The sequence below is a fragment of the Brachyistius frenatus genome, unplaced genomic scaffold (genome assembly GCF_029030835.1).
Source record: "Brachyistius frenatus isolate BFR_SWC_R1_liver_20210118 unplaced genomic scaffold, ASM2903083v1 Contig_19, whole genome shotgun sequence".
Lineage (NCBI taxonomy): Eukaryota > Metazoa > Chordata > Actinopteri > Embiotocidae > Brachyistius > Brachyistius frenatus.
The window spans coordinates 11,932-25,399 of NW_027210618.1; the positions used below are offsets into that span (position 1 = coordinate 11,932).

The window sequence follows — 13,468 nt, forward strand, 5'->3', positions numbered from 1 at the left end:
GTTTGTGGGTTATGCATGCCAGTCAAATGATACTATGTGTTGAAATTGGCAATGACATCATATTCACAACACGTGTAAAGGACAGACTGAAGAATGCAGTACAGTAGGAAGTTATTGTTTTACTCTAAAAGTCTATATGAGGCACTGTTTTTTTTATTTTTTATTAATCAAAGAATAACTTCTGACTAACTGATTTTAAGGTGCAGTGTCGAGGCTGGAAGATGGCTCTATCTGCACTGGCTTTTGATTCCAGCAAATGAGAGGTCTGCACAAATGCTGAGTGGCTCCAGTCTAAAGAGGAGAGTCCTCCCTCTTACCTAGCACAGACAGAGCTGAACTGGCAGCAGAACAAAGCCCTCCAACAGCTGCTTGATAATGTGCAACCATTAATTACATTCTGATGCCTCAAGTCTGGCCTGTGTCGCTGAGCAGAGAACCCTCGCCTTGCTGTGCACTGAGCAATTATGTAAGAATGCGTTGCACAATGTTAAGCAGACACAATACTGTGTGACTTAATAATGATTGTCTCTTGCGCTTTTACATATTCAAACCCAGGGTCTCCTTCAGGACAAAAAAAAAAAAAAAAAAAAAAAAAATCATATTTTGTGTTGTACTACATTTTTGAGTGGCTGCTTGTTTTAAGTCTTCAGCTACTTGTGTTTTTCTTTGTTCTGTCTAAAATAATGATATAAAATAGCTTTGTATTTGCAAGCAGGAAAATGTTTCAGCAAATTTTCTACTGAGTCAGTTTTGTTTTTGTATTTGGTTAAGTGTGATATTTAGTGGATCCCAGAAAGGTCAGCACCTGACAAAGCACCTAATGGCCACAGAGCTGTTTGTCTCAACTTCCATTTATTTTGATTTTCTATTTCTCTACTAGATACTGCTAAGAGAGGTTTATACACTGCTCATGTATGTCGTGTTCAGCTCCACCTCATGCATACAAAAATATACCTATTTTCCACTCTCATTTAGGCTCAAACTTTAACTAAATGATGTTGGGCTGTTTGAGTGCGGGTGATAAAGTATAGCTCAATGCAGCATCGTTCACCCTGGCAACTGCGGGCCACAGTTGAAAAATGTCTGCTCCTTCCAAAAGAAGAATTATATGACCCACAGTGTTCGACTCTGTTATGTCAATACTGTCAGACCTTGGAAATAGAAGTCCGTGCACACATGCATATTGACTCGGGCAGCCGTGAAGTTCCTGATCAACCCTCTGACTTAGGATGCTGTAAGAAAAAGAGAAACAAAGCTTTTTCTGGAAATATGTTGTGCGAATACACCTATTAATATAAAGTGCTATGTCATAGCCTATTATTTAGAAGAGTTAGGTATCGACAGAAACAGTGCTTCTATGTTTTACTTTTCTTTTCTGCATGAATGGCAGGACACTGGTCCAGAGGTCCCAATGAGCAGATTGAGAGTGGACTGTTGGAAAACTGAGAAGGAAAGATCTTGGCTTCCAGACCTCACTTTAAAATCCCACGGGTATACAACCACATGCAGGTAGGTGTCGGGCTTCAATCCAATCATTTCCACCCTAATGGATCTTATATTCTGAAAAGGATTAAATCGTGATTGAAAAGCTGGGGCATGGATAGGTGAGATATCTGTCTCCTTTAGAAGGCAGTTTAAAGTCGATCTATCAGACAGTTGGGCAATGGATTGTATTTTATTGTGCATTTGGAAACACCGCCTATGTAATTTATCTCAAATCAACATGAGGTGTGTCAAAAGGACACGTGAAGGTCAGTTTTTTTTTTTTTAAATGTTATGGTCTGTCTTCTTGTAGATCACTGTCCTGCTACCTGGGGACAAACAAGCCATTCATTTGTTTGTCACAGTATTCAACCTCAGGTAAGTAGAACACAAAGAGCTCAGTGTTTGACCGGGCCAGGTATCAGTGCCTAAATGCTTCCCCTTCCTTTACAGTGACTCTCCAAGTGGATGACCCGGCAGTTGGCAGATGTGTCCACTCCCAACCACCACCACCACCACCACATGCTCGCTCCACAACAGTGGCTTACCATGTGTCCAGAAAACAATGCAACACAATGCACCAACAGGCCCGGCACAGTGGTGTTGGATGACTTGTCTTTGTGTGCTGAGAAAGGCTGATGCTGCAGTTTCAGAGCACAATGACAGAAGGCGGAGACCAAGAACCTGAAGGTGGAGTTGAAAGTGTGGGTGCGCTCGTAGACTTTGATTGTCTCTGTGTGTATGCCAGTCTGTGTCACCCTTGCGAGGCTGGATTACTCTCCAGGTAATGCAGGAACCTCCCTGGGGCACCAGAACTGCAGGGGCCACGGAAAAACTCCAGACTTACTCTGTTTCATCCAACCTGTTCTCATTCCCAGGGCCTCAAATATGGCCATTTTATCAAAGCCTTTCACGACTCCCATGTGCACAAGGTGCCTCATGTTTTTGGCACCTAAAACCATGCGGTGTGAGTTTAAAAAACAAAAAAGTACTTTTACTCACAAATAAACAGATAAAATAAGTACCTTTATTTACATTGCTTAAAAGAAGTTCACATTGACCCGACTTCTGCGATGTAATAGACTCAAACACCTGTCTCCCAGGGGTTAATCAAGAGTGTATTCCATTCAACCACCCCTGACCTTACCCCTTTTTGTGCTTTATCACATGACCTTCAATCTACCTCTTTACAGAGCACAAGACATAAGGTACGTTGTGCGTATGTTTTAGATGCCAACGGGCATCAGGTGCGCACCACAAGATGCTCTGACGCCAACGGGTTTGACAAAATGCCATTATTTCACCGTAGCATCATCTGGTTTATGCCGATTTGACTGATCATTTGTTTTGAAATATGTAGCACTAAAACACACCACCAGCTGGAAAAAAAAAAAGTGTCTCCTGGTATTACCTGACCTGAGGGCACAAGTCTTGAAAAGGGCCCCTGTATCAAAGACTAGTTTAAGGATTTTAGTTTTCATTAAAAAAAAAAATAGCCTATGTGCTTTGAAAAAGGCTTATAAGGGGCCCAGCAGATCAATTTTGCCCTGGAGCCCTGGGGCAGGTTAATCCATGCGCCCATGTCTGATGTGTCTTTGTTCAGAACAATATAGCTTAAACCCACAGCCATGCAAAAGGGCGCAAAAACACAGCCACAAATGAACGAGAAAAACAACAGCAAAAAAAAAAAAAGAAAAAAGTTTTTATGCAATAATGCAATTTCCACACAGATAAAACACAAAAACAAAAACAACCTTTTGAAATGCCTATGAATACATGTTCAGCATGTCAGTCAAACAGATCCTCTCCCCTACGAATGAATCCACTTTACCTGGCCGCCCTGCCCCCTCGGCTCCTGCCCTCCTCTCAGCCATCCGCCGTTGCCAAGGTTTCCGTGTACGCGCTGCCTGCGCGAGCGGAGCCGCGCGATTGTCATACAGTACTGCCAGACATGGCGGCGGATCTACAACCCGAGTGCATTTCTTGTCTCCCGTCTTCCTGGAGTTATGGGGTTACCCGGGATGGACGCGTCTTCTTCGTGAAGTAAATATCCCTCCAGAGGAAAACTGCTCAAGTCATTCTGCTCGTTTCTGATTCGAACTTAAGTCAGCGTTTAATTATGAATGCATTTCCCCCTCTCTCAACAGCGAAGAAGCCAAGAGTACAACCTGGCTGCATCCAGTGAGCGGCGAGGCAGTTATAACCGGGCACAGGAAAACTCCAGGTAAAGATGTCACTCGGCTGCTGTCAAGTTTCTCTGTTATCCGCGGTCACGTCGACCGTCATGTGTTGTCGGCCGTGTGTCCGCCGCGGACACTTCCCACACCGGGAGAGAGAGAGGCTGTGACATACGGTGACATTACGTCTTTCTTAACGCACGAGTGGGCTTCTGGTCGCTCGTGCGGTGTGGAAAAAGTCAGCCCCCCTCGTGCCCACCTCTGCCCGGCTCGTGCCGCTTCCTTCCTCCTCTCCTTCAGGTTTGGTCACTCAGTGGAGTTGAAGAGTGCACGTACGCTAACGTCACTTGAGAACTTGTGAAACGACGACTTTTACGAACAACCGGCAGCATGTGAATGATTTTCCGGAAGCAATCTTGAATATACGAACTGCTTTCTGTTGGCCATATATATATATATATACCAGCATATATATATATATATATATATATATATATATATATATATATATATATATATATATATATATATGCTGGTCAGATGGGTAGCTTCACTTTGCTCTGTTGACCAGTTCGGAGAGAAAGAGCCACCGGGCTCTTGTGTGACAGGTAAACAGCAACAGCTGCTCAACACGAGACTATAGAGCTAGCGAATAGCTGTGCATTTACAAAATCCCTGCAAAAAAGCTGCACCAAACATTCAAATGTTAAATCAGATGCTTGCAGTGCATATGCTGGTGACGTTACCATGCAGCAGCTGCAGCAGCCCCCTCTGTAACTTCAAGCATAATGTTATTGAGCGGCTGCTTCATCTCAATAGAGCCTGCAACTAATACTTATTTTAATTATGGGTTAATCTACAGATGGTATTATGAATCATTTTATTGGATAAAATGTAAAAAAAAAAAAAAAATGTCCATAAGAATTTCACAGAGCTCAAAGCAAGGTTAAACATAGGGGGGGCATGTATTCTTATGAATAGTGATTTTTGCTGGTAATACAAAACGAGGAATTTGAAAATGTCAGCTTGAGATTTAGGTATTTGTTATATTGCTATTTGCTGATATTTTACTGACATTTTATAGACCAAACTGCGAATGCTGCTTTCAAACCAATGACCAGGGTATCTCACCATTGTTCAACCCGTCTTTTGTCAATTCAAACCAAGTCAATCAGCATCCCTTGTGATGACAATTAAGATAGGACCTGGGTCACAACCCAGGAGAGATGCTTAGAGGTTAACTCTCAGACTGGAGACGGGTGGGTGTGGACAACAAAGCAGCCCCGGTGGTGCCATTCAGATTGAAATTGACCCTTGTCTGACCCCTGCTGAGAGGTGGGTCGCAAGGCCGAGCTGGACAACGCAGGTTGACCCGTTAAAACACAAAATCAATGTTTGTATAACCCTGGTTGGCTCCTCAGTGTGAGAGGTATAACTGATTGATCAGGGAACTTATTGACGCAATAATTGACAATGAAAACCATCATTAGTTGCAACCCTAAATGTGAGGTCTTCAGATTGTTTAATTTTCCAACCATTCCAACTAAAATATATGGGATCGATTATTAAAAATGTCAAAAAGCAACAGATATTCACAGTTTACAGTTTGTAACCAACAAATCTTTGACATTTTTGTTTGAAAAACAATTTAAATTGAAATGAGTTTTTAAGATAGTAGCCAATTTAGGTTTTTTTTGATTGACTAATCGCTGCAGCTCTGTGTCTTTGTGTGTGAATCAATAGATGGAAAAGCATTTCATTAAATTAAAGATCCCGTACTTTACAATGTATTGGTGTTTTATTTTTCCGTTTTGATATCCATAAGGATTTTCTTTTTTGGTCTTAAGTACCAAAAACCATGTAAAGGATTGGGCAGTGGGCCTTGCTGAGGGCAGACACATGACATGAGGTTAAATATGTGACATCCCAAAACTACCAAACTCCAAACAGCACAGTTGCCGAATACAGGATGTGTGTACTTCTTTGTGGACCAAGTTTTTGACTCTTTCACAGTATTTGTATAGCACCTAGACCTGCTTTATAATCAATAAACAAATTAAAACCTGAATTTATTAAAAAAAAAACAAAAAAACCCGTTAAAACACACAACTTACTGTATTCTTCTTCAATTAGCTTGTGTTCACATATTTTCTTCCACCTTTTCTGCTTTCACAGACCTACCAACTGGATGGGAAGAAGGATTTACTTTTGAGGGAGCACGGTGCTTTATCAAGTGAGTGTAACGCCCTTCCTCCACATGACACACAACCATTACAACCTGAGCACGTGCATACAATAACTAAACATGCCATATGAATTCAAAGCACTTCCCTGTTCCAGCTCACCAAGGTATCTTTTTTACAAGCAGAAATGTATTCATTCCCAGTCCAGTTTAGTCGCCTCAGATGAATTAAACGCTTATTCAAGTTCCTGTTGCTTCTGAATCCATGCTGTGTGTTAAAGGTAAATATTGAAAGGTTGTAAATTTAGAACCTTTACTCCCTTTTTCTGTACTGGCAAAGCCTATCGCCAAAGTTAATGATTATACATGAACATTGTGCAACTACTCGACAAACGTGGGCAAAGTGTCGTTTCTGTCTTGTGCGAGCTGTTTTTATTTATTCGGACTTACTCTGTGCAAAGCTCAGCCTACTTGGAGAGTTGGAGCCAAAGTCGAATGCTTTCTCTTTTTTCCTGACACTTATCCTCACCCTTTGGGTTTAAATGGTCTGCCCTCAGTAAAGAGTGACGCTTGTCTTAAGCTGATGCTGGAAAATATTCCTGAGATACATGCCAGTCCACTGCGTTACAGGAATTTGAAAAGACTTAAAGTCTCCTTCCATTGATTTTGGATGTACATCATATCCCCACGATGCTCATTTGTTGTGGTTGTGTGGGCCGGAGATGTATTCTCCATGTCCAGTAAAAGACTTTGTTCACTCTGTGCCCCTCTCTGTGTGTGAAGACCAGGATCGACATGAATCCCATTAGTGGCTGGTTATGTCACATAGTCTTTGAACTGCAGTATATCTCTTCTTCTTTCTGTAGTAGCCTGATGTATGCAGCTAATCAAAAGACATCACAAGCGCTGTCATTCAGTCGGCACTGATTCATCATCTGTCCTCCAAATCCAAGGATATCCGTTGATATATTTTGTTATTTTGCATGCCCTGCTGAAATGCTCACCTTGCACCGCATGTATACATATTTTGTAGATGAACTCCTCTTCCAAAATACAACAAGGTATGACTTGCAATGCGCACCCCACAAATGTAGGATATTATGCCTTATGAATCTGCTCTCTTTCTGTGACTTCCTCATGAATTTGAGTAGCTCATGTGGCAGCTTGCCAGGCAGTCTGACTGAAAGGCAATCATTTTATATCGCTGTATTTTATCACAGCTTCTCAGTGCAAAGCAGACGTTAGGCGACCACATTCACGAGTTGATCACTGTGATTCTGACATGGTAATGTTCCCTGTTACAAAGGAATCATGTTTTCCTCTTGAAAAAGGGCAGACGACATTTTGGTAAGCGTAAAAACCGTCGGTTTCATGCATTAGCTGAATCTTAGAAAAGTAAAGAAGTCATTCAATCTCGATTCTTTGGCTTTTGTCTCATATGCGAGATGTACCTGGTGTGCACACCGTTAACACACGATCAACAAGCAGTAAACAAAAACATGTGTTCAACCAGGTTAACTGAGCCTATTTTGAACTGAAGCAGGTGAAAATGTAAAACACATCTACAGCATCTGTCCTTGTTTAGTAGTAGCAGCGCCCTTTTGTTTGACAAAGCTGAAACAAGAATCACAATCTAGTAATGTGACCAAATCTGTGCAATGTAAAAACATTTTTTAGAAGAACATTTCCCCTTCGGTTCTTTGATGCAGCAGCTCAGCACTGCAGGTTAACCTCCCCTTTGTCCCATCATGTTGCCTCTCACGACTCTCTCACATCTCTTTTGCTCCGTTTCTTCATCCCCCTGTTGCTCATTAGTTACGCATGTCACTTACTTACAATATCGGTAACTTATTTTTGAATCTTGCAATAAAAGGAACTAACTGAAAGCTAAACTATGAGCAACAAATTTGAAATGCAAACTTTTGTCATACTGTCAGTAATTACATGTCGTGTATAGTTTTTGGCCTACAGAAAATACCGTGACATATATTACACTGTATTCCTGCTTTTAACGTCATGTGGATATACAGGCTTTAGGTCTGATGAAAGCTGTTGCATATTTTGTGGGTAAAATCCGCATAATTAGCCTGTATTTGACCGAGCCGGTCGGATATCTGCGGGCTGTTTTAATCTCGTTTTGTTGATTCTACTTAGCACGAGTCTTTAGAACTCAACAACGAACTGCGAGTGTCATTAAGATGGCTGCATGCACTGACGTAAGCGCGATGCGTGGTCAGTTGAAAGCATCGGTTGGTGTGTAGTGCTGAAGATATCGTTGAGACGTTCTTAGGCTCGGAGGCCGTGTTAAACCATGGCTGTTCATTTCATTGTGACTCATTGTTTTGACACAGAGATTTGTTGACAGGTTTATGTGATAACTATCTTGGACAGTGCTTGGGACATTTTGAGGCTTTGTGTGAGGCTGCCAATAAAAGCCTCTGAGAACTTTCCAAAACCATTAACCTGGTGACAGCTGGATGAGCCGTGGCCTTATATATTACCGTCGGTTATTATTACTTTGTCAACAGTTTTGTTTGGTATTACATGTTTGGGGCTCTTTTGTTTGTACTTTTTATGCAAACGAGGTGTGAATGCAAACAGTTTAAATCAGAAAACAACACTCTCCTCCATGACTCCAGATCTTTGATTAATTTCTTTGACTATTGTTGCTTAAAAAATCCTGCAAAAGGATCTGGTTTATTCATCATGCTGGCTGCGTGGCTTGGCTGTTACTGTCGGGTTGCACAGTGGGAGCATCAAGCAGCAGATTGTGCTGACGCACACTGTCCTCTGAAGCGATGCGTTGGGGGGGATGAGTTGCAGGTTGTCGGTGTGATAGTGCGAACCAGAGGCATGGTCCCATCCCAAGATTTGATTAAGTTATGGTACTGTGAGTTTTGAATGAGTGAAGGTCAGTGGAGATGTTAATTGAATAAGTCACGGCATCCTGCTCTGCTCAGACAGTGGCATCTTTTTGTTGTTGTTGTTGTTTTTTTCTAGGTCGTTTTGCAGGTGGCTCAATGCAAACATGGCATTTTAGTTTTGGGCGTTCCAACCGGTCGGTACTTGCTACTCCACTAACAGAGACTGAGATCACGACGAGGTATAAATCTGCAAACTGTTAGCTTGTTAATTTTTTTTTGACAGGCAGACATAAAAGTCAGTGCGTTCTGACGGTTTTGTTTCCAAGTCTGACAGCAATCCAAGCAGTGAAAATGTGCCCACCTTTTGTTGAGATGCTACAGTTAAAAAAAAAAAAAAAAAAGTACCTATGCAGTATGCATCCAGAAACTATCATTGTCATCTTCCCATCTCACGTGGCTCATTGAGAGGAGAGTAGTGGGTCAATTGCACCCACCTAAGTTTTCCAGCCAACATCTTTAGGCCCCTGTCACAGCTGCTGAGCTTGCCAATAAATCAGAGAACGCTGAACTCCATCCAGCTATTCTGCTGCTTTAGTCCTCCAAGAGCAGAAATAATATTCCACACATCAGAGTAACAGACACTTTTTTCCTGTAGATTAACTTGTCTGTAACTCTACCCTGCAATGAGAATTGGGAGCCGGGATGCTTATCTCTTGTTGGACTACACTTCTGTGCAAGGATCTACAGCTGGGCCCTCTGATGATGAAGATATGCACTTTCAAAAGTACACATGCATAAGTCTGTATGCTGCGTCGGCTCTGTGCAGAATAGAACACAGTCTCAAGCAATTTCACATTCATTTTCATGACATTTTCTCTGTATTATCTTCCTTTGTGTCTATTAGCGAATCCACCAGCCACCCTGAGCACAGTGTCTGCTCGGCTTGTTTTCCTTTTTGACATTAACAGCGTTTTGATGAGACTGTTCCATCTGGCAGATTTGTGGTTTTCATTTTATTTCTGCAGCACATAATCCTACAGTTTAAGATGTATGGCACATGATTTGGGCAAATTTTACTGTGATTTTTCATAATGTTTATCTGTCGCCATCTGCTAATGAGGATTCTTGATGTGTGAAAACCTGCCAGAGTTGTGTACCAGGATAAATGGAGCAAAGTCCATTTGGCTGGTGCAAAAGGCTTAATATTATAGTAGGAATGTGATAACCCTAATTATTTGTTTGTTGCCTCATGGATGCAGGAAGTATTTACAGCAATTACGTATATAAATTGACAGGTGCAGCTTCCTGCCAGTTCCCTCCCTACCTTTGTTTGCTATTCTTGTCTCATTAATTCGGTCTCAGGAAGGAGGGAAACACGCTAACTGCTGAAATCAGTGCTAACTGCTCCAGGTTATACACGGATGTAGTTCTTATCTTGGTTTGAAGGCTAATGAGTGAATAATAAGTACAGCAGACCCTCACAGTGCTATAGGTCGGCACTGCAGCTTGATTGCTGTCCACTTATTAATGTTTCATTTGATTGTCAGCGTCCTTTGAGGGCAATTTGCCGTTTCAGAGTGCTCATCAGCATAAAGTGCAACATAAAATATAAATATTGTGCCTGTCTGCTCTGCAACACCACTTTCATTAGGCTATTCACTTCTGCTGCTGCATAATTCATCACTCAGAATAGAAGAAAGCATGTAAATTGAAATGTGGCCAATTATGAGAAAAATCTCTCCAGTGGATCTCTGTTTAGGTGTTGGCTCATCCTCTGCTTTGAAGGCCCACACACTTTGCTGATGGCGCTTATCGGACTGCTCTCGGATCAATATGAGTTTGTGGTAATTGTCACTTAAAACTAAATTAAAACTATATTTTTTTTTCCTAAAATAATTACTTTTATCTATCTCATTTAATGTATACGTATTTGTAAATGTAGCCTTATTGTGTGCACCTTTTTTGTGTTCCTTTGCTGCTATAGCAACTGAATTTCCCCACTGTGGGATTAATAAAGTCTAAATCTACGTCTAAATAATCAAATGCTCTTTTTTAATGTTAACCTATTAGAGCTCCTGCTCGCCTGCTTGAAAACTATTGAGAAGCCTTACATTTCTTGTGACTGATATTTATCATAATGATAAAGTTTTAACTCCAACAAAGATGATGCTGTGATTGATGTTTTTCTTTAATCAGCATCCATTGTTGTGTAACTCAGATGAATGCTTGTATTGTTGTGTCATTTTTTTTTTTTTTACATTTTTTTTTTTACATAGCTTCCTTTGATTTATGACTGTAGTCTGAGAAGTTAAATTATGCTTTAACAATGCGACTGACTGGTGTCCAGAGCAATGCTTGTCCTGACTTCAATGCTTCACGTACAGTCCAAATATAATCATATCTACCACAGTGAAAGAGAAAGGAATGGTATTTGTTTATATCACTGCAGAAATTTAGACACAAATTAATTATATTCGTATTGGCTCAGAGAATATAAGATCTTTCCTCTGACTTATTTCTTGGAACAAGTACAGCTTTTATTGTTTCTCTAATCCTGCTGTAACAGTAGAAACAAGCTCAACACTGACATAACGTGTTATTACAGTTTAAGTTGACAAGTTGTCTAACTAGTTTTCTATTTATACATCCAGCAGATAATAGAGCAGCATTAACATTCATTTGAAGGGGTGTTTCTGGCTAATTAATAACTGCAAGTCCAATATTTATTCCCCTTTCAGCTCTGTTTTTGGTCTCCACCAACTCCTGAGGGAAACGTGGCTCTTTAGCTGCTGAATGCTCCACTCAGTTTACCGGTTTTAGAGCGTTACGCTGAAACCTGCTGCCGGTTTCAGGCAAAAACAAAATTATGACAACCGTGAGAATGAACCAAAAAAGCACTTCTTGCTGCCAAACATAGCCTCGTTCAAAATAACCTCCCTTTCAAAACACATCACCGTTACATTCAGTGTACCGAAAATATACTTATTTGTAGGGTCTACTAGTTGCATTCGTTTCGATGGTGTCAGCTGAATGATGTAATGCAGTTTGTTCGTATCAGTGCTTCTGTTCTCGCCTCTTCTCTTTCAAAGTTTCCTCTCTGGAGGTTCATCTTCAGATACTAACACCTCAGGCTTTAGTCAAATCAGACATCTTATCAGAGATCTGAGGAAAGGATTAGAGTGTCACAGCCTGCAAGCATAGGGGACTTGTTTTTAAGGTTCATGTGTGACACCAGCTAAAGTGAATATAAAATCAGTGTGAGGGGTGAGTTCGGATTGATTCTCTTTTCTGTCTACGTGGGTTTGCAGTGGTTTCATCTGTAGCTTTACCTGGATTCTTGTAAGAGCTGTGAGTTGAGGTCTTAACCTTCCAGGGCGAGAACGAGAACCATCCTCGACTCTTGAGACAGGGAGGGCAGACATTTAAAGGCTCCCCCTTCTCTCCAGGGAATAAGCCGATCTCCTACCTGTGAGTAAAGCCCAATATCAGACCTGATTACGTAACCCTAGAAACTCCAGCCACAGTAGTGACAACGAGAGAGGCGACCACGTGTTTGGACTCGGACTGGAATTCAATTAAATGCAAGATTAGTTTTGTATATTTAATTGTTTGATTAGATAAGTGACCACAGTTTTGCCCTCCACAATCAGGCTGTTTAAACTCTGATTAATAAAAAGAAAGCTGTGATCATCCACAAGTGTTTGTTTCAATCATGCTGTGATTAAATGCTCTCTGCCTCCAAAACATGATTGCAGCTTCTGACAAGAGCATCGCCACTCCACTGTTAACCTTCAGTGTAATGTAACTCCATTTTCTATGCTGGGATCAATTGGTTTTATGCCATGGACATAGAAAATGCTTGTTAGCTGGCAAGTGTAAAATTATTAGCGGGACATCTCAACGATACTTCCAATCAACAGTTAAATTGTTCTAAATCAGCGTGCACGACATATTAAACTCTGCCAGACTCCATCCTTAAAATGTCTTCCGCTTGTTGTGTAACAAGATACTAAATGTAATTCTGCATAGATTGTTCATACAGGAAGTAGAGACCCGGGGTTCAAGGTCGTTGGTGATGAGAGCAGAATAAAGAAGCTAGCTGAGCTAGCAGAAAGTTTCAAACTGGATATGTTTAATTTGACCTATACGAAACATACTAAATGCATCAAAATGTGTCAAACATACAGCTGAAGTTGTGTAAAAAACATAAACATTTAAACCGGCACTTTTATTTTGCGTTTTATTTTATGGAATGACACAGCTGTAAAGTTTTCTAGTTTTCATTCAGGGTGTGAATCTCATGGCTTCATAGAAATTTGGAGGCAAACAAATACTCACTATATTATATTGGTATTGTATCATTCAGAAGGTAATGCAATTAAATCAGGAACAACAGTCGACTGTCTCACACAAAGCGCTCCCTTCCTCACTCTGTGCACATCAAGTACGTGAAGAGACTTATTATGAGGGGAACAAGTAGAGCCCGTTTCTTTCATTTTTATTGCCTGAGCCACAGCCTGTCATAGGACACGCTGGCTGAGAGGCAGGGTGGACACTGGAGAGCTCGCCAGTCTGTCACACAAAGACAGACGACCACATTCACCCCTACGGGTGAATTTGGTTCCAGTTTTCCGAACCTCCGTGTTTTGCACGTTGGAGGAAACTCAAGCGCCCAGAGAAAATACACGCAGGTGACATGAACACTGTGAAACCGACTATCACTGGGAACCCACATTACAAGTCGCTGAAGCGTTTGATCAGTT

The 13,468-nt window shown here is 41.2% G+C and overlaps 1 protein-coding gene across 14 annotated transcripts in view; it reads left to right on the forward strand.

Annotated features, from left to right (window-relative positions):
• The first annotated feature begins 3,411 nt into the window (after positions 1-3,411).
• Positions 3,412-13,468, forward strand: part of plekha5 (pleckstrin homology domain containing, family A member 5) — a 75,372-nt gene continuing 65,315 nt past the window's right edge. For 13 of the 14 annotated variants that reach the window (XM_069695118.1, XM_069695116.1, XM_069695117.1 and 10 more), the window contains exons 1-3: positions 3,418-3,525; positions 3,630-3,706; positions 5,835-5,892. In XM_069695118.1, the coding sequence (XP_069551219.1) occupies positions 3,434-3,525; positions 3,630-3,706; positions 5,835-5,892 (227 nt within the window). In that variant the 5' untranslated portion in view covers positions 3,418-3,433. Of the gene's footprint in view, positions 3,526-3,629; positions 3,707-5,834; positions 5,893-13,468 lie in introns of all 14 variants that reach the window. The other variant, XM_069695131.1, reaches the window with a different exon arrangement.